The following is a 24,737-nucleotide window of genomic DNA, read 5'->3' as shown; positions in this document are numbered from 1 at the left end:
CCGAGGTGTTCTTCACCAAGTTGGAACTCCATTTCATACTAAATTATACTCAGTGCACAGATAGATAAAAAAAGGGGGTTATTTCAGGTTTTATAAGTTGATTCTGAAAGTATTAAAATTTTAAACAGATAAGACAGATTTTAAATCTTATCAACACATACTTATGCATTTTTTTAGGAAAGTATTTTTTAAAGCTTTGACTATTGTAATAGACATTATACAGAGGTTAAAACAAAGAAAAGCCAAAAGAAATTATGATTTAAATCTAGCAATTATCTTTTTTAAACATTTGCTTCTACTAGTTAACTAGTTAAAATTCAGAATTAATTATTAACATACATGAAATTAACTTTCAAGCAGGATTGTAAAATGTAAAAAAAAATCACTTAGCTCACAGTGTTCTCAAAAAACAATTTTAAATAGTTTATAATGATATATATATATATTTCTAATCTGAACAATTATTAAATTCAAACTGATTCTAAAACAAAAAAAAACAGAGTTACAATTTTTGAGTTTTAATGAATTGTTTTTTTATGCTAGATTTAAATAAGCTGATAATAATGGACTTGTACATGTTTTTTTTTAATGAATAATAACTGACTATAAATATAAAGGAATAAAAACAATTTATTACAGCCTTACAAAGTATATACAAGTTTATCTGATAATACCATATTAGATAAATTATAATTTCAGGAAAAGACACTAATGATCGTATAAAGAAACATTATTTTTTTTACAATGAATCAATAATATATATTGTGTGGCTAAAGTATAAGAGGAAAATACACAGAGATATAACCCTAAAAATATATATATATGTGAATTGAAAAGCACTCTATAATTATTTTACAATATCTACTGAAACTTAATATAATAAAATCTTAGTCTCAGACTTTATTAACCAGTAATAAATCAGTTCATGAAAGTTAACTTAATAAGAATGGAGATGTGTAGTAAAAATAATCAAGTGATGTAAAGTTCATATCATGTTTGATTTTCTTTCTTTCTATGAATCCCAAATATAATCAAACAATACATAACAAATTAACTAGTCTTCACTTAACAGATCTTCATCAAAATTGATATCCTGCAAAAATAATCATGTAATTACATTTCAGAAAAAAAAGACAATCAAGAAAACTAAAAAATATATAAATTAATTATAATAAAGAACTTACTGCATCAATGTTTTCATCTAAATTCAAATTTTTAATATCAAGTTCCAATTCCATCTCATCTAACATTTTAGCTTCATCAATATTTAATTCATTTGAGGAGCTATCTTTTTGAGTCTTAAAAAAAAAAGGAAAAACATTAATAGTTTACACTATTCTCATAATGGAGGTAAAGCACTAAACATATTTTGTTTCATTACAATAGGTAAAAACAATGTCTTGAAAAATCTGTAGTAATTTAAATGGATAAAAATATTTAGCGAATAGGAAATATTTTTAAATATATGGAATATATTAAAAATTGTTTAATATAACTAACATCAATACTTTATTTTAAGAAATAAAGCAACCTTAAACATAGGATCTGAAAAATGCACTAAAAATGGAAAAAAATTATATATACAGATCAGATATTAATCATATTAGGGAAAAAAAAAGCTGATTTGGCCCATATTTTCAATAAATTTTTAACAGATTTAAGTAGACAATAATCATATTTTGCTAGAAAATAAAATTTTGCCTACACAAATGACAGTAATAATCAAACAAGACAAAAAATACATTTAATATAAGTCACTTGTTAAAAAGATTTTTACATAATTTTTAATTGTTTTAAAGTCTGGCTTTTTTCTTTTTTTTGTATGTAATAGGTGATTGTTTTCTTTAACATTCTTTGAACCTTGTTATGAAGATTAATAAGTTTTTAAAACTATTATATTGTCTGACAAATTTCAAAACCTAATCTATTGACTAAATAAGCTGAAATCATATTAAATAAATTAAAAAAAATATTTGATTATTGTGAATGACACGTGAAATTCTTTTTAAAATAATTTTTTTTCTTAAAGATAGGTTTAAAAGCTTCTAGCAGAAACGGCAAATACTCTCAAATATAAATTTCTATTGGCTTGTATTTGATATTATAAATAGAAATATTTACATTTTTTTAGAGAAGAATTAAATTTGAAAACACTTCAGTATTAAAAGTATTTTATATGAATGAGAATATTTATTACAATCAACATGGAATATAATAATTAATATCAAGTAATTAAAACAAGATTTAAATATAAGATTGAAATCTTAAGATAAACAAAGGCTTTTTTGGTGCCAATCTTTTCACTCTTTGCCTCAGCCCTGACAAATGTATTTCTATATAGCACGAAAATGAATGTTTGCTTAATGAATCTATATATTTCTGCTCATTACATTGTTCAGATTTGGTTCTACTAACATCATAAAATATAACATCATACTACCTGTTTATACATTAAAAGTATAAAGAACAAAAACTGAAAATAATAATACTTACTGTATCTTCAAATGCATAGCTTTTAGCAGAATCTTTGGTTAATGATTGATCATCGCAAACAGCGTCTACAAATTCTGGAATTTCATATGAAGATTGAAAAGATTCAGCATCTCCAGCACCCTAAAATTAAAAAGTAATCTACATAAAAGCCTTTCAGCATTTTATGTTTAGAAACCATTCAAATGCAATTTGATTTTATTTTCTGAAAAAAAGAACTATGCTAAAATATTTTTGTATATTCTCTTTAGATAAACCAAATTGAAACTGCATCTAATTTTTTAAAATAAACTAAAACTATTCCCACTTTTTAAAAAGCACTTTCAGCTAAGTTTACAGGTAGTGAGAATTCTCAGTCATGGAGATTTTGAGCTATATGACCACCAGACCTGCCACGTCAGAAATTCAAAATGTCTGAGATTATTTAAAACCACGGCGTAACAGAAAAGGCTGACAAAAAAAAATTACACATTCAATAAATAACTTTTTTTACTCTAAAAAATATAAATAATTACAAAAGAATCTATTAAAAAAAAAAAAAAAAAACAGATTGAATGACAAATTTGGCATTTTTTAAAAATTGTATAAAAAATTTTCTAAACCACTTTCTAATTTCCCTTCTCAGCCAACAAATTTTTTGATGGCTCGTTTTGACAAGAACAGAATTAAGTCTAGCTTTTTGTTATGTGACTAAAATATTCTCTCAGAGATCGCATCTCTGTGAGGAATGGTTAATGCTACCATCTTTCACTAAGTTGACACACTGAAGATATTTGTCTTGCAACTGACTTTACACCATTTTCTATTGGTCTTATCAAAAGAATAAAAAATTTCTGCTGTGAATTAAAATATTACTCAAAATTGCTATTTAACATAAATTTAAAATATTATAGGCTTTGTTAAAAAATTTTTACACTTTTTTTTGTTGTTTAGTTTGGCTGACATTTCAAAACTCCTAATCAAAACAAAGATATCTTCAAAGTTTTTATATCTTGTAGGTGTAGGTTATCACACTTTATTTTTTTTCTTCATGAAAATTGTGTATTTATCTAACAAATTATTGCTACCAAGTTCAGTTAAAAAAAAAAAAAAAAAAAACTAAATGACTGGTATGAAAAACTTAACTTTTTGAGGAAGGAACTTTTTGCAAATTTCAAAGATCTAAAAGTAAGAATTTTATCACTATTTAAAAGCACTATTCACACTTCGCAGCTCCAATAACACATTAAAAGCTTCACAAATTATGATTTTTTTTAAATTTTTTTTTACCGTAGGCAAAGGATGTTGGTTTTCTTTAACATCATCTTCAGGTATATATGTAAAAGTACCAGCAGTTTCTGCCTCTTTCATTTCTTCTATTGGATTCCTTTCATAATTTGGCTAAAAATGAACAAAATTAAAATTAATTTCAGATAATTTTAAAATAGTATATGTTTCAATCATAAGTAAATGATAAAAATAGTTGTAGGAAAAAAATTGTTATTAAGTTTAAATTTAAATTATTAAATAAGTAATAACTATGCATTGAAAGTTTTTTAAAGTCATGATATCTTTAATTAGATTACTTTAAAAAGCATTAAAAAAAATTTAAAAATTACTTACTGTCACAGTTAAATAATTGGATGCAAGCTGCTGAATTTGGTTTTGCTTCATATACTGTTCAGCCTTGACAGCATCATCTAAACCAGGAAAAAGATTTTCATAATCTTCTGGATTCGCTAATGCATTAGAAGCTCTTTCATTGACTTTCATTAAGCTTTCCTTCCACAATTTGACAATTCTATAAAATGAAATTAAAAAATTACATAATGCTTGCTATTAGATTATAGTTCAGTTTTCATGAATATAGAATACACAAACATTAAAGAATAGCATAGTGTTCAAACAATGAAAATTTTAATGCATTTAATATTTTTTACCATACATTTAGCAATAAATGTATAAATACAAACCATTAGAAAATAGATGTTTCCTCAAACATACAAACTTATATTTCACAATAAATAAAAAAAGAACTTACTTAGGCACTTGACTGGGTAAATATGTACGAGCGAAAAATGCAGCTTCTGGTAAGCGACCTGTTTCAACCAGCATACTTAAAGCCTTTTCTTTCCTAAAATCAATATGATTATTCCATAAATATCTGATTTAGTATTGCATATATATTTGTAAACAGTTTAGTTCCAAGTGTCTAGAATTCAAAAAAATATTAATAAAAAAGGTATATATATTTTATTTAATATTTTCACTTATTTACATTATGTGAAATGAAATCAAGAAACTTTGTGAGTCAAACAAGGGGAACTAAATTATTAAGTTGCAGTTAACAGCTCAATTTTGCTCTTATTATGTATACATAGACAGTCTACGCTCCTCAGTACTTTGACAGTGAATAAATGGGCAGCAAAAATATTGAGGAATTTATTCAAACCACTATTTCTTTTGTCGTGTAATAAATTAATAATAAAAATTTTACGTGTTATCAAAAAATTATTAATCGTGTTGAGAATATAAAACGACATAACAAATTTTAAGTAGAATTTAAAAATGCCTCAAATTAAATTTTGAGTTATCTTTTTAACAAAATTACATTTTAATATTTAAGTTAAAATTTAAATCATACTTTTTCAAACCGAAAATATTTACAAATTAATAAAAAATTTCTCACAAAATCAAAAGAAGAGAGCATGGTTAATGGGGAGTAACTTTTATAATAGCATAGTTGATATTTTTTATATATTAAAACAATTGAATGATTATGCAGTTATATACTAATAATAATAAACAAAATATCTGTTTATCAGTAAATTAAAGGGAAAAAAAATTTTAATCAGTGTTTGAATTTAAAAAAAAAAAAAATACAGTTTCATTGCAAAAAGAAATTTAACTATGTATTTTTTCTGCATATACATCAATTTTTAACAAACAAAAACATTTGATGCATAATGGGATTAATATTTCATTTATAAAAAATAATAATAAAGAGTGAAAATGGAAAAACCTTGTCAGTATATGAAGTATCCCTAGCAGCAAAATAACTTGGCCATGTATGTAATAACTTGATCCAATATTCATGAATCTTGGCTCAATAAGGGCCCAATATAGAATTGATCGATTAACCCAATATTTTGCAGCCACTTTATTATACCAATATTGGCCTTATATAGAATTGCCAGATTCACACAATATTTTATATTCATTATTCAGCCAAAATAAGTCATTCTAGGAACAATATTCAAAAATCTAGACATCCCAATATTGGTCCCTCTATGCATGTTCCTATGAGACCCATATTATGTCAGTTTTGAGCCCAACTGGGGCCATGGTAAAATTGTTAGTAGGATTAGATAAAGTAAATTTAGTAGAGGATTTAAAAAAAATATATAAAAAAAGAGAGACTTAGTATATGTAAAATATATATATAATATTAGGTTTTATGAATTTGTCTCTCAAAATTAAATTTTGTAGGTTCATACATGGTTAGAAATAAATATGATAATTCCTGCAGTTTTTTAATTTTGAATTAAGAATTAAAAATGCTTTGTCATTTAACACAAACTGTTTCAGTTTTTCCTAAATTAAAAAGTTATGCAGGTCTAAAATACTTACTTTCCCAAAAGAAAATAGCTTATAAAAGCAACATTATTTATTCCTCCTGTTTCAGAACTTTGAGCTAGTTTTTCTACCATATTTGCATTTCCAGAGGAAGTTGCAAGTAATAAGAGGCCACCAAAATCTTTAGCATTATGCAAGCATTCTTCGGCAAGTACAAAATCACACTTGGACATGGCTAATTCAGCTAACTGCTTCCATTTTTGCTCAGACTAAAATAAAATAAAAAGTATTTTTAGTCATTTTAAAAAGAAAAGGACTTTAATCAAGACCCAGAAGATTAATTCAAGGAAGATTATATGACTTACATAAAATAATAAACTTTCCGTCAAAACAAAACCTCTATTGAAAAACTTTCTGAAAGCAATTTCTTGACTCTTGTAACTAGGGTCAATCCTTCATTGCTACAGCATTTCGATAAAATTTGTTTGAAAATCACTGATTTTTTTAAAAGTTAATTTTTATTAAACTCGATATTGATTATTAACCCAGCATATATTTCTTTAAATTAAGCAGTTTTTTTCAGTAATAAGTTATTGAACATCTTATACATGTGTTTTTTTTCTGAAGTGATAAAAAATATTAATTGCAAGGTAGAAAAGAGGAATCTTGATTGTTTTTTTATTTTTTAAAATATTATGTATAATAATAAATATTTCTCTGCAAGGGTGACAAATTATCTGAAAACACTGTTCAATTATATTATGTATATCTGATTATTATAATATAAATTTTACTGCAATAATTTTATTTATCATTTTTAAATTACTCACCTCAGGATATACTTAATACAAAAATTTCATTTGCCTTAAAAATAAAAAATTTCGAAAAGTCAACGTGTTTCGAACACTTAAAAAAAAAGGTGTGCATGTTCAAGATTTTCCAGATGTGAATGCGGAAAACAAAAGATATTTACATTTTCTATTTATCTACAGATTCACCTTTTACATGTAATTGATTTTACAGCTTATTTGCGAAATATTCATAGGTTAAATTTCATGGTTCAATTTTTAATAACTTATCACTACAATATAAGGAATCAATATTTAAAAAAATAATAATAACTCAATTTTTTCCTGTACTTTTGTACATAATTTGAATGGTAAAAAAAAGCACAATACACTTACAAACATTCCAATGCAAAAAGTTTTACAAATCTTTCGTTTAAATATTTTGTTTTAATGTTCTCCCTTTTATAGTGATTTTATACCAGTTCTGCAAAATTCTTTGAGAGTAAACAGCATAGTATTAGAAAAGTTATTGCATAAATTAATCAATAACACATAAATATGACAAATTAAAAATACATAAGTAATTGGGTACATTTACCATAGCTTCTTTTGCCAGAGTATATGCAACAGTAAGATTTCCCAACTGAAGAGCAAGCTCAAATTTATGATCAGGATCAGTAGACACAACTAAAGCTTGAGATTTAAAACCCTAAATTAAAAATAGAAAAAGTGAATAAACGAAGATAAAAAGCTTCGAAACATAAAAGAAGGATGTATTTCATATCATTAGCAATTACAAAAATTATTTTAATTACAATAGTCTAGATTAGCAATTTCCAAACAGTATTCCATGGGCTTAAAAGGCCGACAGTTAGGACTTTTTTGAAATGGTGTTTTTTTTAAAACGTTTTTGAAACCGGTACTTATGTTTAAATCCAATCAATAAACCACTATTTACTTAATTTGGTTGCTTTTATGAAATTATTTAAAGTAAAATGTCAATAGTAAAAAAGTGGCAAGTTTCTATTCTTTTTTTTTTTTAAATACAATTTTTATAATAACAATGTATTGAATAAATTAAGAAAAGAACATGGATCAAAAAAATTGCATTAGTATTTATCATTAAGCTTTTCAAATCAAAATAAAACAACTAAGCTCATTATTAAAGAAATATGGTTCTCTAACGATGTTAAGTTATAACTGAAGCTATTTTTAGTTATTATTGCAGTTATTTTCAGTGCAGATCCAGTATTGAATATTGCTGAGGATATAAAACCTAAGTTAAAATTATTAAAGATAAAACAATGAGAAAAATTTCATTCCTTTTATGTTGTTTCATAACCCGCGATGAACAGTCGACCCAATTTTGAGTTTATGACTTTCAATTTTCAACTTCGCAGCCATGAAATTTTAAATCCAACTTATAAAACAAGGGAATTTCTGGATCAAGCATCAGGATAAACTAGCCTTTGTGTAGAACTTTTTGATAAAACTACCCTGCATTTGCATTACACAGAGATAAAAGCCATGAAAACCTCTCTCTGTTAGTCTTATCCGGTTCTCCCAAAGTTTATCTTAGATTTTTACAATCTGGTAGATAATTAGAAAGAAAAAAAATACTTTAGATGCTTGTAATTTAAAAGCAATTGCATACATTTGTAGTTTTTTTTCATTTGTTCTTTATACAGACATGTGATCCAATCAAAATGCAAATGGCAAATTTGCCATTTGTCAGCGTATTTTGAGATATTCATGCACAATTACACAAAAAGATGTTGAAAGCATTGTTTTGTATATTTTCAAAAAAAAAAAAAAAAAAAAAAAAAAATTCTTACTGGCATGGTAAGATATATAATTATTGAAATATATAGTTAGACAATGTATAGAACAAGAAATAAGAATTAGCTAAACAGAGGAAGGCTTGTTCTGTTCAGTCAAAAAATTGAAGAAAGAAACTAAATTTTTTTACTATTGGAAAACAACATTACTTAATGCAGTGTTTTTTTTCTTTCTAATTGCATAAAAAAAAATTTAATTTCATTTAAAATAAATTTAAAAAGGAAAAATTACTTGTTTTTCCAAGAAATGTGCAACTCTAGTTCGTTGCTCATATGGGACAGATGGAAGGACACTGTGTGCAGTTTCAAAATCACCCCTCATAACAGCTGTTTGGTATTCTAATACTGAAAGTAATAGGGAGTATGATACAACATTTAGTTCTTTATCCCCAAGGTATAGCCTGCTGTCTTTAGGAATGTAACCAAGAAGATACATCACCCTGAAACATAAAAATAATGAAAGCAAAATTGTTTACTTGTGAACAAGTAAAATGAAATTTTCACAATACAACATTTGTATTCATTTTTCTTTTCTCACCTGTCTAAATGAGCTATGGTGACAATTTCTCCTCCAACATAATAATTTAATCTGTTAACAGAATTTGTATAGATAAAACAATCTCCAACCCATAAACCAGTTTTAACAGTCTCCATGTGCATACCAAGAACCTGAAAGCAAAATTATCCAAAATTGTGGGTCAGAATTGCAATAAAATATATATTTTAAAAGTATGTATAAAACAAAAATGCAAAAAATTGTAGATTAGAGAATTAAGCAAAGAATAACACAAATTTTTACTTTTTTCCTAAGAATTTTTTTTCATGAAGTAGGTGGTGTGAAAATGATAACAATGACAATATTTAAATAATCTAACAATATACAATATCAAAACAATATACAATGTTAAATGAGATATTTTAGAGATAAAAATTACGAGTTGTTAATAAACAGCAATTGTCAATAGATCTATATAGAGTAATATTAACACTTATGATACTTCACAGCAAATTTAATTTTAAAATAATTATTTCTAAAATTTGATTTTAAACAAGTTTTCTTACATCAAAAGCTTGCTCAATTCCATCTTCTGGTATTTGGTTTTTGAAGTGCCTTGCTTTGACAACAGCTTCTGAGTTATACTTCAAAATGTAAAAAGTATCTTCGGTAGCAATACAAACAAGCTCACCACTTTCTGACCAATACACCTTAAAATTCAAAAAAATTATATACATTTTATCAAAAATTAGTCATTAATATAGATTTATACAAAAATGCTTTCAAAACTTGCATAATATAAAATAAAACTTTTTTAGTCTATTGAATAGATAACTTTACAATAAAAAAATTCACTGAATTTTTAAGTTCTCATTTAGTATAAAAAATATTTAAAACAGAAAATTTTTAAACCATAGTTTTAAACATTTGCTGAAACCCTAAAGTTGAAATGAAATTATATAATGAGCTCTTACATAATCTTTAATTTTTATCTTTGCATACCAAAATCATTGTAAATCAAAATCATGTAATCATCTATTTTCAATTTTGCATTTTTCTCAGTATAATACTTTAAAAAAATTGACAGATTTTATGCTCGCATATATAATTTTCAAATATAGTATACAAATTATTTATCTGGAAATATTTTTATTCACTAACATACAGCAAAATGAATAACTGAAAAATAATAAACTTCAAACTATGGAAAATAATAAACATTTTAAAAGACTTAAGCCAAAAGAATACATAATTAAACTTTGCATTAACATTAGTAATTTATAAACATAATTCAGAAACATTTTCAACAAATTTCAATGTATTTAAAATAATTAAAAACACTTAAGTTACACAAAGTAGAAAAATAGAAGAATAAAAGAAAAGATTTTCAAAACATACATGTTTTGGCTGAATTTCAATTCTTCGAACAAGGTCTAGACTTTCCCAATCGTAGAATGCTAGTCCACTGATAGATTTCACCCCAAGCATATTACCACCAAATATAGCTGTCAGTAAATAAAAATATATTACGATGAGTGAGAGAATACATAAAATGTAATTTTGAAAAATTGAAATAAAAGTTCAGAAATAAAAATCACATGCATGATTTCATACACACTATGCTTAACGTTACACATAATTTAAAAAAAAAAACCCAAACTATTTTGCACGTTAACAATAGAGATTGTAGTAGCACAATATAAAAAACAAATGCAGAGCTGTTTGGATGAATGATTAATAACTTCTTTCAATAGAATGATTAGACATTCTTTCAGATTAATAACTATATGGTACTTGCTCAATGCAGATATAAAGCAAGAAAATAACTAATAGTTAGTTCAATAGCAATGAAATTTTTATCTGTTTCAACCAGTATATAATTTGCAATAACACTGATCTCTGCAGGCTGAGAGTGGAATACAAATAAAGTAATTTGATATATGATTCAAACAAGGGAAAAGTACTTCCCGAAACCAAATTAAAAAATTAATATTAGTTTTAAAAAAAGTGTTAAAGTAAGCTTAACATTTCAAATTTTATACCTATAATATTAGTGTATGAACACAAAGAAAATAGTTAAATTGGAGAAAAGAAATCATTTTTCTTCTTCTTATAATTTAGTAACAGATCTTTATTACTATTCAAGCAGTGTGGATTTTGGAATTTCAAGGTGTGTCTACTATTTGATGTCAAGTGCACTTGGATCATTCTTCCACTCAAACAAAACTATCACTTGGATTCCTCATCGATTGAGAATTAAAACATTTAGAAACATAAATGAATGTTATATAGCAAAATAAGAAACTTCTTTGATAAATCTTAATTTAAAAACAAAATTTAAAAAAAAAAAAAAAATCAGTTATCCTCAATAGTTTCCTCAACGCAGCACTTCATATATGAAAGGATTTATTTAACTTTTTTTCAGATTTGCCATGCTTGGATTAATAAACAAACAGACTAAGTGTGATAAAATAAATTGTTACTTGAAAATAATAAAATATTACCTTCAGCACCATATTCAGGTTTGAAAACTTTTTTCTCCTTGAAATTTTTAAATATTTTAACGGATGTAGTGTTTTCTCGTACAGCATATTCTGAAGAATCAAGAGCCCAAACAAATTCTTGTGCAGTACCAAAGCTTTTATTTCTTAGTGCCATAGCAGTATAAATTATGTATTCACCATCTCCACACACAACTACAAATCTGATTCAAAAACAAAATGTTATTAGTAAAAATACATACTCACAAGGAAAAATTTACAATAAATTTTAAAGATGGAAAAAAAGTAAATTATTTAAATTAAATAATTAGTGATAAATTATCTTTAACAACAGATTATTGATTGAGGTAAGAATATATTATAAATAGCTATATTATTTTACATTTGCCTTAACTTATACTTTCAAGGTCAGCTTGGTTGAATATTAAGAAACCAAAAAACTTCAATCACAGTAAACATGGTGATCTTAGCCTAATTCTAGTGATACTTTCCTACAAACTATTCTTTATTTCTTTTTTTTAAAATTACTTTTAACAGATATTTTGAAATATTAAATTAAACATTAAATTGAATATTTCCATAGTTTTTCTAGTGATAAGGAAATTATAGGAACATTCAATTAAGTAAAGGCTAACTTTATGTTATAAATGTATAAAGCTAAACATAGAAAAGAGAACTAATAATATCACTTAAAAAGCCAAACTATAGTTCTAATTCTATATTGAAGAACCATCTTCAGTGTTGAAATATAGAATAAAAAACGAAAATACAAAGGAAGAATATATAGCTGGATTTCAAATTATAAGCTTGTCTTACCCTTAGTTTAAATTCCTATAACATAATGCCTTTCATCATTCTTTTCAAATGCTTCGATAAGTTTCTTTTAATTTCTATATCATGCAACATCTGGAGTTCTAATCCAACTCTCACCATACTATTTCTTGTCACCCTTCTTTTATTTATCTTGTTTAATTTTGTTATTTTCCTCTATTTAACCCTTACTTTTTCTTGCTATAACTTGTTTATAATTTTCTTTCGTATCTTTATGTTTCACTCTGTCATTCTTTGTTTATAGATGGATCTTCAGTATAGAACCATAACTATAATATGTGACACTATTTGTGCTCTGTTCATATAGTTTCTATACACAAGTCTCATATATGTTTTTAAACAGTCTAAATTTGTAAAAAAATCTCCATTTTGTTTATTGAACACAGTAGAAACTCTTACAATTGATGCATATGAACTTGCTGAGTTTTTTTGCGCGAAAGTTTAGAAGCCATGTTCATAATTTAGTTAAAGCATTGACTTTTCAAAGAAAACACACATCAAGAGTAATTTATATATAGTTTTCAATTTGCATAATCATTAATTTATTCTAGACAATAAAATAAAAACCATAAATTAGCACTTAATTGTTACCTTCCATTGGGATTATGGCAAATAGTTTGAGGATAAATTTCACAGCTTCCCATATCTTTCACAACTAATGGTAGCCTTTCCCCATCTTTAATATCAGCATCAACCATGGCTTTGAGATTGGCTTGTTGTAGCTCTGAATGTTTAGCCCATATTATTTTTCCAGAAGCATCCATAGACATAGCAGGTTCCTCTCGACCAAGCTAATTATAAAAAAGTTAACTATAGTGAAAATCAAGGCAATAAATTATTGTAGGATTCCAGGTAATAAAAATAAATACCTTCATTATTATGCTTCCTTCATCAAAACCTACTGCAACACTATTAGATCCTTTTAAACAAGCAATGGTCCAAACTCTCTCTAAATTATAATTCAAAGTAGTTTCAAGACGATAGGTATTTGCATGCCACAATTTTAGGGTACCTGAAATATGAAAATAACACTTTGAAATGAAATGTTCGGAGTTGTGTTATATTTTTGAAAAAATTCCTATCTTAATATACATCAAATTATATTCAAAATCACAATTCATAACCAGTTAGAAGACTTTTTCTGAAAGAAGTAGAATTCTTTGTTAATTAAATAATAAATGTACAGTGCACAAAAAAAAAGACCACAATGAATAACTTATAATAATCAGAGATAATCTAATGATCAGATCTTCATGCTCTAGGACTCAATCTTAATCATACATGGGAACGTTACTTTTAAAAAGTAACAAGTAAAAATACAAGTACTTCAAGAGAAAGTAACAAGTAAAAAGCTTAGAATAGAGAGCATTGAATATACCCAGAAACAAAATCAGAAATCAAAAAATTCTGTGTTGGCATATAAAAAAAAAGAGAGCAGAAATTTTAAAACTGACAAATCTTTAGAAATTTTGTTTTTACTTTTGGAATCCGTAGTAATAAATTAATTTGTTGAACAAATTCAATACTAAATACTCTATTTTTTCTTTGAAGAAATAAGAAGAAAAAAAATAGTCATGTACAAATAACCCCTTTAAATCCATTAATTTAAAATTACATTTCCTTTTTATAAAAGATAAAAAAAAATAAAAAAAATTTAGATTTTTTTATAGAGACAATTTTTTAATTTGTTTCACACTTCGTTTTTTTTACTAACATAAAGTATAAAATGTCACTAAATTTACTCAATTATGTTGATAAGAAGTATTATATATAAATTCAGATACGATTGACAATTTTTTAATTTGTTTCACACTACGTTTTTTTTACTGAAATACAATAAAGTATAAAATGCCACTAAATTTACACAATTATATTGATAAAAAGTATCATAAATAAATTCAGATACGATTCGCTTTCCAAGTACATAATTAAAGTTTGAAATTTAAAAAAATTTATTTGCATTTAAAAGAAATAACATCTTTAAAAATGCAGAATAGAGGACGCCACATCAGTTCTTATCAAGTATTATATGTGTGAAAATACACTTGAAAAATAATAATCTTTAAAACATAAAATCTACACTTAGAAAACAGTTATTAGTTATAAATCTTTTCTTTTATATGCATTTATAATAAAAAGAAAGAATTGAGATTGATACTTACTTACAGGAGAAACAAATATAATCAATCAGAATCAAATTTGAGATGATAAAAATAAACTCATCAGAAAATGAAAATAAATTAACAACTTTTTATTTTTTTTCAAATATTTACGATTCTATATTTAATTAAATCTATCAAAATCAGATTTTGCAATTTCAGAACAAAATAAACATAGCTTATCATAGAGTTCATTTTTCACGTCATCTTTGTCATCCGACATTAAGCAAGGAATTAGTTCCCATATAACGGTAAGATAAAAGAAAACACATGAATGGAATTCTGTAGAGACATGGGCTAGTAGGAGAGATGAACTAAAGGATTTGTTGAAATACAAACGGCCTCTCTTTGCACGCAACCAGGAAGAATAACTTTTTTCATTCACTAGTTACAATGGTCAAATGTAACCACAGTCTATAAAATATGGATTCTTCAGTGAGCTTCAGAAAAGGAAGTTAATGACTAAAAAGAAAATGAATGATTAAGGCAGTCACGGGAGGGGCGAAACTTGTGGAAGATGTTCAGTGATGTTAAAAATATTTATGACATTGACAGCACAACATAAATTTAGCGCAAGTAAAACTAAGAAAGAGAACCATTTGTTCACAACAAAAAGTTTTAGCAAGAAACTAGCTTTCCCACTCTCAGATTTTTAATGAAGTCACACATTAATCACTATACTTCTTATTTCATTCAAAAGTTTAGCACTTCGAAATCTCCATTAATGTAGTCAACCCATCTTACTCTGGTCCTGCCACTGACTAGTATTCCTATGGGATTAACAGAAGTAACTTTGGACAACAAGGAGGATAGGTCTATTTCTCAGATATATCCAGCATGGACAGATAGATCTAGAGTTTATTTGCAGGCAACAAATAAAATTTAAAAGCAGTAGGAAATTTTATACATAACACACAGAGAAATAATAATTTAAAAAGAATAAATTTAAATTCTAATAATAGGATGAACACACTGAAAAAGAGTATGTAATTGATTTATAAAAATGTCATCTTGCACCATTTTAAAATTAACAGTAAATAGTCTTTTAAAAAACTCATTCAATTAATAAATTAACTTACCATCTTCTGAACCTGTCATAATGATAGGTAACTCAGGATGAAAAGTGACAGCAGATATATTCTGAGCATGACCTTCTAATGTCTGAATACAAGTTTTGTTCTAATGATTGAAAAAAAGAAACTTTGATAAGCTAATATAAATTAAACGTAGCTCATAAATAAAGTTAAAAATAAATCAATAATATCATTAATAGATTACATGTTAGCATAAGTGTAAAAGAAAAAAGCCTAAAACTTCATTCCTTGAAAATTTTTAAGTTTCATAGTTTAGTTAAAAAGAAGTGACTTGTAATCAACAAATAGGTTTAAATGAAGATAGGTGATCAAAACCAAATAAAAATACATTATAATGACATTTTTGAAATTAAAATAATATTTTTAGACAACTTGTCGATTTTTGAGAATTGTATCAGCAGGCATTTCATATCTATCTTAAATGTTTATGTAAGTAAGCAAACAATAAAACTATTATACATTAAAAGTAGCATTACATATAAATGTGCGTTCACTATCATTGCAAAGTATTGGTGTTTCCAATCAATTACTGATTAAGACTATTTATTATTACTTCTATATTTACAGAGTGCGAGAAAAAAACTCTAAAGCTATTGCATCACAGAAGTTAACTAATTTCTTTTTAATTTGATTGTTCCTCTTTCTTTTTATGTCTACCAGTCACAGTACAAAAAGTTAATGCATATATTGTTTTTTTTACAAAGTAAAAATTGGCTATTTTAGAGTTGTTTAGACAAGGAAAACAGTGTGAAATCGTTCCTATGCTCTGAGCACAATTGTTGTATACAAAAGTTATGATTTTCTAAAGCAATTGCTTTGGTGGAAATGAAATAGATTAAAGGTAGAAAACTTGCAGTCCATTGCTGAAAATTTCAATAAGCATTTGCACCTCTGCAAAAAGGAAGCCACTTTGAAAATAATTAAATTTATTTATTAGATGACTCTGCTTTTACTAATATTTGCTATAATTTGTTAATTTACTTATTTGTAATAAAGTTGTTTTAAAAATTGATTACCTAGATTTTTTTAGCCGCACTCTGTACTCGATTTCCTCATAATGTAAATATTTTTGGCAAATCACAATACGACTATTTTTCTATAGCAGTTTATTAAAAGCTAAATTATTAATTAAAAATGTAAAATTAAATCAATAATCATAAAAACATTCATTAAGATAAACATTTACTTCAACTAGAAAACAAAAAAAAAAAAACAAATCTATATACTAAAATATATTTAAATACTAGAAAGATAAAAGAAAACACACAACCAAGGAATTTTTTCTAAAACAATATTCAGGCTATACTAAAATTAATAATGTTTATGACATTGAATAAAACTTTTTTTTTAACTAATCTAGAGTTCGAATTTAAAATCACAAAATATATTTTATCTCACAAATTTATATTATTTCATAGATATCACAAAGTAATAAGATGAATGAGAAATTACCTGATAATCCCATATTTTAACCAGTCTGTCATCAGCTCCTGAAATCAAATAAGGTTTATCTCCACCATGATAAAAATCAACACAATTGACACCTTTCTCATGGCCTTCTAAGGTGAAATTAGGGGTTGTAGATCCTAACTGCCATACCTAAAAGCAAAAGTAATTAAGCATCATTATACTATAAGGAAATAAAATCATAAGACTTGAGGGTACTTATTTCCCACTTCAATGGGAATGTTCTAAAGAGTGAAATTATTTCTTTACAATTTTTGATGTTTTTATTTCCAATTGGACTATTGAACTGTGTACATGTCAAGGTAGGGGTATTTTAACCTCTTATGAAAATGTATAGGCTGGGATAGCCTATTTCGCAGGGCACAGGACTCACAGTCATGAGAACGGGAGTTTGAATCCAGTCGGCTGAAGACACTATGTAGTATATGGTGACTGGTGCACGTAAAATCCGTAAGATCAAAAAGTTCTCCATGTTCCCATAAAAAATTATAACTCTGGTTCAGGTCAAAATTAGGATATGTGGATAAATAAATGGGTCCACCCTATAAAATGGGTGTGATGTATGTGTGTGGCAGAAGTCTAATTCCTGGTCATAGATAGCGTCACTGGAAAACAAGAACAATCTCACCTTTTGCTTTAATAGCCTACGACAACAACGGAAAAATTAAAATGTAAATCGACTAACTTGAAATGTTAAAATTTAAGTGTGTTTTAAATTGTGTTTTAAAGTGTGCTTAAAATTTAAGTGTGTTTTAAATGACATTAGAATTTTTGAACAACAGCGTTTGACAGAGATTTTTTTAACTGGCGTTGGTAGAGATAGCTTTAACTGTGTTCTATTACACATCTTTGGTCAGAACAAAATGGTATAAACTTAGTAGTCTATGAAAATGTAAAATATTAATTCGGAAAATATATTAATGGTTTAAACTTTCTTAAAGCATAAAATGATTACAGGTAAATAAAATATTCTACATATTCTCAAGGAAAAAGTTTTAAAAATACGTCAAAAGGAGAACAATTTAAACGTTCACGATATTTTTACAAAATAATTTTTTCAATTGTGTTGGTTCATTAAATTTCTCTTTCTTATTCAATTTTATAATTGGGCTTACACTTTCTCATTTGAAATTGACTACAAGACTCAATTTTCCACACCATCTTCTCCAATATTACTTTTAAAAACAATATTCTACAGATATGGAATGGAATGGCTAGAAAATACATAGATCATTTAAATCTAAATCAAAAAATGTTTTTAATAGGAGTATTGTTTGTAGTTTCGTTGTGGTGTTAAAAATAAGCAAAATTTTCAAACGAGACAAATAAAACAGAGCTCACTATTCTTTAACTCATTCAGTAGCAACAAATTTATTGCGGAAGTAATTTGAATCAAATGTATCAAATAGGAAAACTTATCCTGTGTCGTTTTCTTTAAAATCTTTTTAAAATATATTTTTTAAAAAACAAATTATTTTTTATTTATTTCTATTTAAAGAAAAACTAATACATTAAAACTGAAGTAATAAAAAGCATATTAAGTACAACTAACAAAAAGCTATACAAATCTGAATATAAAATACCTTCACTGTACGATCTAGAGAAGCACTAGCAAAAGTATTATTGTCCTTAGGATTAATCACAATTTGCATTATGTAATGAGTATGTCCTTCAAAGACTTGAGTGCATGTCCATTGTTTTTCCCAGTTCCACAACTTTATAAGCATATCATCTGTGAAAATGTATTTTCATTATTTATTAAATATATAGTTTTACATGGATACTTGTAACGAAGTCTCTTTGCATCGTCACTGATCACAAGAATTAAAACAAATTGGTCTTAAACCATAAACAATATAAAATTACATTTTTGAAAATTAAAATCAGAAAAAAATTTTTTTTTTGAAAACAAGCTTAGGTGAAAAAAATATTGAAAAATGAAATGCATAACATTTAATTGTAACTAAGTTATTTTTTTTTAACAGACTATTTTATTTTACTTAATGAAATTCAGTACAAAGTGGATAAGTTTGAAAGTTCAGGCAGTATGTTTAGTTAACATTTAAATTCAGGTTTTAAAATTGAATAATTATCTCTCATTGTGACAGTTTTATATGTAATTTCTCAGGAAACTGTAAATATTAAATACCCCTGATCTAACTGGCTTCATGTCTACACTCACGGATCTCAGTTTGAATAAAATAGAAATGTGGGCGCTGGTATTTTTTCTAAACCATTTTCAATTTATTTGAGTTTGGGAACAAACAAAACTCCTCTCGATGGTGAAGTGGAGGCTATTAAAACTACTTCTCAATAACTATTATCAAGAATGGATGACATAGAGAATGTCGTTATATATGTAGACTCCATCTCGGCAATCCAAGCAGTAACATATGTTGACTTTTCAGACTCTCTTGGACTTAAAAGTTGTAAAGAGAATTTTGGGATACTTTTGTCCTTAAAAAAGAATATTGTGTTACAGTGGGTTCCTTCCCACTGCAATATCTATGGAAACGAGATGGCAGATCTTCTTGCCAAAAAAGGAACTGGTATTTTACAGAGCTCCCAGAGAGAAATTCTTTACTCATGAAAATAATTCAAATGAACAAATTGGTAACAAAGTCTGGAGGGAGAGTCTGAATAAGATCCCTGATCACCCGAGACACAATGTGGTTGCTGCCTTTAGGTAGGAAACCAGACACGACTGCCATTGCTGTTCATCTCCATAGACTTAATATCTTCCATGATCCAAACTGCGCCTTGTACGGGGAGGACTCGCTAATGAATGCTGAGCATCTGGGGGTCTGCCCCGCATTACTGGTAGCATCTATGACAGATACTGGAATGCTAGGGAACAGTTGCAGGCACTGCTAACTGACTGATTTTCTGTTCATATTTCTATGTTGGTATTCTATTTAATGTTTCTTTGTTCTAATTTTTTTTTTGCATTTCAAATGATTTAATGTTCTCAAATTTTTGTTTAAATTGTTGTTATTTCTTATGGATCTGTGCAAAGTGCTTTCACACTCCAGTAAATGATGTATATCAAGTACTGCTGCTAGAAATAAAATAAAAAACTCTCATTCTGGTTCACTTGTTGTATGAGACGTAACCAATAGGTTAATATGCATGCAAGCACACATTTAAAACCAGTTTTTTTAGTCACATCATAAAAATTATTATATAATTATTTAATGATAACACATACATGATAATAAACATATATAGCAATCTTTTAACCAATAGTTGAGTATTTTTTACAAAATTCATAATTATTGTAATTTAATTAACATGATTATAGACTAGTTGTAGTTACTAATATATAATACTGATTATATAAAAATGCAAAACAAGCAATACACACTAACATAAGCTACTCTAATCAATGAAATTTGTTAACATTCATAAATTTTACTATTCTGAAATGAAAAAGGCCAGGCACTAACACCATCTGAATTAGAAACTATTGAACTAAAATATGACTCTGATTCTTTTAATATTAAATTTTATTGAGTTCATTCTATCCACAGCAACTATGTTTTTTTTTTCCTGGTGAAAATACTGAAATTATACATAAAGAAAAACTTAAATAAACACTGCTACAGAACTTTAACTAAAAAATAAAAAAACAATGCACTTTAATAGTTTGAATTTGTAAACGTCGGTATAATGTATAATCTATTTTAGAATTGACATGGACTGTTTTTAGTATGACTAAAGTTTTTGCCCTCTTTGGAACACATGTTAGTGAGGTTTGATTACATATTAGAATATATGTCTTCTTACCACTTGATGTTAAAATAAATGGCTGAGTAGGATGAATAACTATAGAACGGATGTAATCTGAATGTGCTTCAAGGATGTGTACCCTTTCTAAAGTATTGTAGTTGAAGACTCTTAAATTCATATCATCCTAGAAAAAAGAAAATAAACAAAATCATTGGCATTTAATTTGAATTATAGATGTTTAAAATTTATGAATAATATCTATTAATCATATCCAATCACATTAATTAATAATATTCAGTGAAATAACTTTTCCAAAAAGATAAATTTCTTTCTCCTCAATAGAAGGGATATTAAAAAGCAGAGAACTCTTAACATTTTACTCATCAACACACTTCTTTCTGTATAAGTTTTAGTACTACACATCTGACGCATGAATTTTTTTTTCCTGCTTTAAAACTTTAAAATATTCAAAAAATAAGTACAAAAATGTTAACACACATGACAAAATGGCTCTCTACCATTAGGCACAGTTTAAAAGGCAAACTAGGTGGTAGCTAAAGCTGCTACCATTTAGTACATACAAAACACAGATTTTTAACAATCTTTTTCTTAATGTTTTAGTTAATAATGGAATTTTGCTTTTTGCAACAAATAACAAAGACTATTGTTAAAAAAAATGGTGATAAAAACTGAATTTTAACTAATAGCACACTTTGAAAGTATTCAGAAATTTCCGTCTGATTTGTAATGCATAATAAAAAAACTTAGAATTTCTGAACACTTTTACAAAAATGTCATCAGGGTAGTATACAGTTACAATATTATTCTCTTTAAACCAAGGTAGCATTTCTGATATATTTATAAGACTTATAATCTTACTTATGCTGTAAAAATATTTTACCTTTTTTTTTCTCCTAAAACATATTAGATGAAATTTTTTTAAACAGAATTGCTCGTTATTATAGTGACATCTCAGTCAATTAAGCTTCTAATTTTTACAGGGAATAAATTTCAGTCTAGAAAATACCATCAACACAGTTTTCAATTGCATGAATGTATTGCCTTTTTCTAAAAACAATAAACAATCATTTGTTTACATAATAGAAAACTGCTATTTTTAAAAAAATTTTGTTAGATACCAATCTCACTGCATTTGGTTAACACATCTTTAATCGCGTGCATTAGAGAATGAGAATCTGATACTAGAGTTCTTTGAGGGAAAATATATCTCACTAATTAAGATCACATTTTGCACTGAAGATGACTAGAGGAGAGGTGTGTGAATCACATGCATTAGTGTGATTAAACTTTAGATTAAAACATTAGTGTTAGATTAAACCTTAGAAAACAAGAGCTGAAAATATATCACATTTATAAAAAGAACATATTATTATATCTAAAGTTTACTTTTATTTTACAAAATTATGTATGCACATTAGAATTGAAGCAATTCTGAAATTTCTTACCCACCAAAATAAATTAGAACAAATTTTTGAGCTATCTTCTGTGATACAATATTGAAATAGTATATATATAGTCAGATTGCACTACAAAAACCATTATGAATTAATCATTACATTCATGAAATTTTTGCTTCACTGCAGGCTTAAATGCTAATAAGAAATAAATGAAAAAGGAAATAAAAGCAGCATACTGATAATAAAAATATATGCCCCATAAGGTAGTAAAATGTTAATTAAATATAATAAATGTAAATTAATAATAAACTCATAACATAAATAAATATAGCCAGCAATCAACTTTCCATACAAAAATTTAATAAGAATGATAAGTACATTTATTTAAATTTCAATATTTAGTTACTTAAATAAAAAATCTATTTATTTATTTCTAATTACAACAATGTTTATATTTAACAATATAAAAATTGCTTGTTTCTGTAAATGAAAAAACTATTTTTTTGTATTTCATTACAATTGTAAATAAGAAAGAATTATTTATTTTTAAATTTTTCTTAATAATTGAATTACATAGGTATATTTTGAATATAATTTTTGAGTTTATAAATACTAAAATTTCACATAAAACTACATAAGTAATTAAATAAAACTTACTGAGCCGGTAATTATCCAATTTTTCCTGGGAACAAATTTAGCTGCTCTTACAGGGAGGTCACACACTTCAAATGATTTGACAAGAAGCTAAGTAAAATTAATAACACTTAACATTAAAAGATAATTTCTAAATGTTTTCAGATTTAAATAGACAAAATATTGATAAGATAAAATTACAATTTTTAAAATTCAAATAACATCAATACAAAAATTATCTTAACAAAAACTACGACATTACACACCATTAGTAATAAGCAGTTTTTAATTTTTAAAATTAAAGAAGTTAATAAAAATGACAATAATTGGGTAATAAATTCTAATATTTTTTTAACGGAAATATGTTAGTCAATTTGTTTGTCGTATCAATCATGATACAAGGCAAAATAGTGAAGTTCTGCCATCTATACAGGTGAGTATTTATTGTCTATAGTCACGAAATGTTTGTTGGTGCCAGCTGACATTAACCAACTACCTGAGAGCTAGTAGTGAACCACTAGAAGTTCACCGCTCCCACTCTTATTGTCACATAAAAGAACAAATGTGTGCGATCCCGATTGAATCACGGGAGTAATGTCTTCATTACAGCTATTTAGAGCAGTTTCTGTAATTTTTGCCGCATATGCCATCAATCAAATTAATTTAGTACCTCCCCTATTTTTTACATGTTTTAATTTTCTATGAGTCAAAAACAGATACATCCAAGTGTTTCACTTCTTATGTCCATATACTGTATGGTGAAAATAGCTCATTTGGGTGCTTTCTATCAGCCCTTAAATTTTTGTCCCTTAGTATCGAAACACCCTATATAGTTGCTGCCACAATTTAAATAAATTGTCCCTCTATATGATACACTGAAATTTGGACCATATGCATACACATAAGAAACAGTTACATATGTATAATTTTAAGAGAAAAAGTTATAAGAAAATTAGTTTCACTGATTATTAAGTCAAAGAAAGATTATAATATACACTTATCCTCAATATTTACTTCTACTAAACACAACTGCTGTTCGTATGCTTTATTTTGCTTAGTAACATAATTAGAGTTAGATTTTAAGAGGGTTAAAACCAAAACAAAATATCACACCTGTGATTCATGATTCCAGACGTGAACATTTCCATTATATAAACTAGCAAGCATCCATGGTTCTGTAGGGTGAAGATCAACACATTTAACTCTATCAGAGCGAGCCAGCAATTTCCGCTTCACATCAAGTTTAAGAGGCTATAGAATAAAAAGTAGTGAATAAAAATTAACAATCGTTAATTATAAAGTATATTATAATGAAAAGTACTACTATTATTAGCATTCTTTTACCGGCATAAGAAAAAAAGTATATTATAAAAGGGAAAGTAAATTAAGCTTACCATGGTTTCAAATTTTAAAAAACAAATTAATTTTACTGAGACTTATGAATAAGTGTTTATAAAGTACAAAACCACGTCAGTATATAAATAATTCCCGATATTTTGATGGTGTCAAACCATAACAGTGCAATTAATCGAACGTGGCGATGTTGACGATTCGATACTGAAACACAAAAACGATTCATTAATCTAAACGAATTTTTATTTAAGATCAAAAGAATTTTTCGGAGTCTAAGTGAAAAAAATAGGTATGACTAAATTCATTAAAAAAAGAGTTTTTGCATTGAAAATATCTAATTTCCTTTTCTTTTCAGTTTCAGAATAGAATCCTAATCTATATTTTG

General features: G+C 26.4%; 1 protein-coding gene across 1 annotated transcript; it reads right to left on the bottom strand.

The window, feature by feature from the left end:
• Nucleotides 1-612: 612 nt before the first annotated feature.
• beta'COP (coatomer subunit beta') lies at nt 613-24,711 on the bottom strand. The gene is made up of 22 exons (XM_043045624.3): nt 24,394-24,711; nt 24,113-24,250; nt 23,024-23,110; nt 21,006-21,132; nt 18,803-18,951; nt 17,205-17,351; nt 15,738-15,837; nt 13,369-13,511; nt 13,091-13,290; nt 11,672-11,871; nt 10,566-10,672; nt 9,734-9,877; nt 9,210-9,340; nt 8,904-9,111; nt 7,432-7,542; nt 6,100-6,314; nt 4,511-4,603; nt 4,093-4,270; nt 3,760-3,870; nt 2,494-2,613; nt 1,185-1,298; nt 613-1,093 (listed from the first exon to the last, which is right to left on the bottom strand). Exons 1-22 carry the CDS (start codon nt 24,394-24,396, stop codon nt 1,055-1,057), a joined length of 2,865 nt encoding a protein of 954 aa, XP_042901558.2. The 5' UTR covers nt 24,397-24,711; the 3' UTR covers nt 613-1,054.
• Nucleotides 24,712-24,737: the final 26 nt, after the last annotated feature.

This window comes from Parasteatoda tepidariorum, chromosome 2 (genome assembly GCF_982258835.1).
Source record: "Parasteatoda tepidariorum strain Cologne lab strain chromosome 2, Ptep-v5.0, whole genome shotgun sequence".
Classification (NCBI taxonomy): Eukaryota; Metazoa; Arthropoda; class Arachnida; order Araneae; family Theridiidae; genus Parasteatoda; species Parasteatoda tepidariorum.
This window is presented reverse-complemented; position numbering and strand designations above follow the sequence as displayed.